We start from the raw sequence: 1,480 nt of genomic DNA, 5'->3' as shown, positions 1-1,480 counted from the left end.
AAAAAAAAAAAAAAAAAAAAAAAATCAATATGATTTTGTGCAGCGGTGATGGTTCAGTCACCCTTGTGTTTGCTTCGGCAGTGACTCTGTGTGGGGAATGTAAACAGGGTCTCTCTTCAGAGAACTCACAGCATGGCAGGAGTCTCTCTTCTCCTCCGGGAAGGAGGCAGGCCTTCCCGTTTCAGCTGAGTTTGTGTGTTAGCCTTAGAGGGCACCTCCTTGGCCTGCAGGGCCCTCGGGCTGATTTCCAGGCCTACTGTAGATTCCAGTGGCTTCCTGAGGGAGAGATCATTGCTTGCCCGCTCCTTAAGCCTCCTAGTGGCCTGAGGAGGGCATGGAGGCCCCATAGAATCCAGCCTCTGGCAGAGAGAATTTGGGTCAAGGCAAAACAGAGCCACAACATATTTTTATTCTCAGAAAAGTTTCTGGTCTTGGCAGTTGGGACTTGTAGCCTGCACGGAAGGAGAGAGTTGTTTGTGTGGCTTAGAGTGAGGCGCCTCGCATTCTCTCCCCTCTCTATAGAATCTTTAAGTGTTTGAAGTCCAGATGAACTACCCTTGACCTGCCTTTTCTCACTCACAGGCTCACTTTGTTCACTTCAATAATGACTACGGGACCTATGAGAATGCCAAGGACCAAAAAAACGGCCTAGCTGTGGTAGCCCTCTTGTTTAAGGTAGGCTGGAACAACGCATGCGTGTCTGCACTCAGGCTATGGCTGGAACTACGCATGCGTGTCAGCCTCTAACTAGAAAGACGCATGCGCGTCAGCCCTCAGGCCATGCCCTCAAGTCCAAATGAGGTGTGTGGTCTGAAAGACACGTCATCTTCCTTTTCTCTCTCCATCCCTTCCTAAACTCAGCATTCCTGGGAAAGCTTCCTCGTGGAAGGCTGACCGTTTCTCCAGCCCTTGGCCACTCTTGTGTTATGAATCACGGGGCCTTGGGTAATAAGATGACTTAAAAGACCTGGAACCCAGAAGGGATGACTGGACACAGGCTGGTCTAATGGGCCAGGTGACACCAGCCAGACAGATTCTAACAAAGTCCACATGATGGACTTAGGCATAGGTCATTTGAAGTTGACAGGAATCCGGGCTGGCGAGATGCTCAGTGATTAAGAGTTCTGGCTGTTCTTCCCGAGGCCCCAGGTTCTAGGCTCAGCACTCACATGGCAGTTCACCACCAGTTCCAGGAGATCCACTGGTCTCTGAGGGCACCAGGCTTGCACATGGTACACCGACATACGTGCAGATAAAAACACACATACATAGAAAATAGAAGCAAATAAGGCTAAAAAGCAAATTCAAAGTAGACAGGACTCTAATTCTCAAAAACTTTACGTAAAAGCTGGATAAAGCTATAAGCAAAATGAAATACCCAGTTGTTTTCATATAACATAAATAGATAAATAAGTAAAATTTAAAATCTAGAAGCATCAAGCCGGGCGTGGTGGCGCACGCCTTTAATCCCAGCACTCGG

General features: G+C 48.2%; 1 protein-coding gene across 1 annotated transcript in view; it reads left to right on the top strand.

The window, feature by feature from the left end:
* Positions 1–1,480, top strand: part of Ca6 (carbonic anhydrase 6) — a 16,108-nt gene that overhangs the window by 4,856 nt on the left and 9,772 nt on the right. The window contains 1 exon segment of the mRNA XM_021160672.2: positions 583–675. Coding sequence (XP_021016331.2) covers positions 583–675 — 93 coding nt within the window.

The sequence above is a fragment of the Mus caroli genome, chromosome 4 (assembly GCF_900094665.2).
Source record: "Mus caroli chromosome 4, CAROLI_EIJ_v1.1, whole genome shotgun sequence".
Classification (NCBI taxonomy): Eukaryota; Metazoa; Chordata; class Mammalia; order Rodentia; family Muridae; genus Mus; species Mus caroli.
The sequence above is the reverse complement of the archived record's forward strand: the minus strand, read 5'-3'. Positions and strand labels throughout refer to the sequence as shown.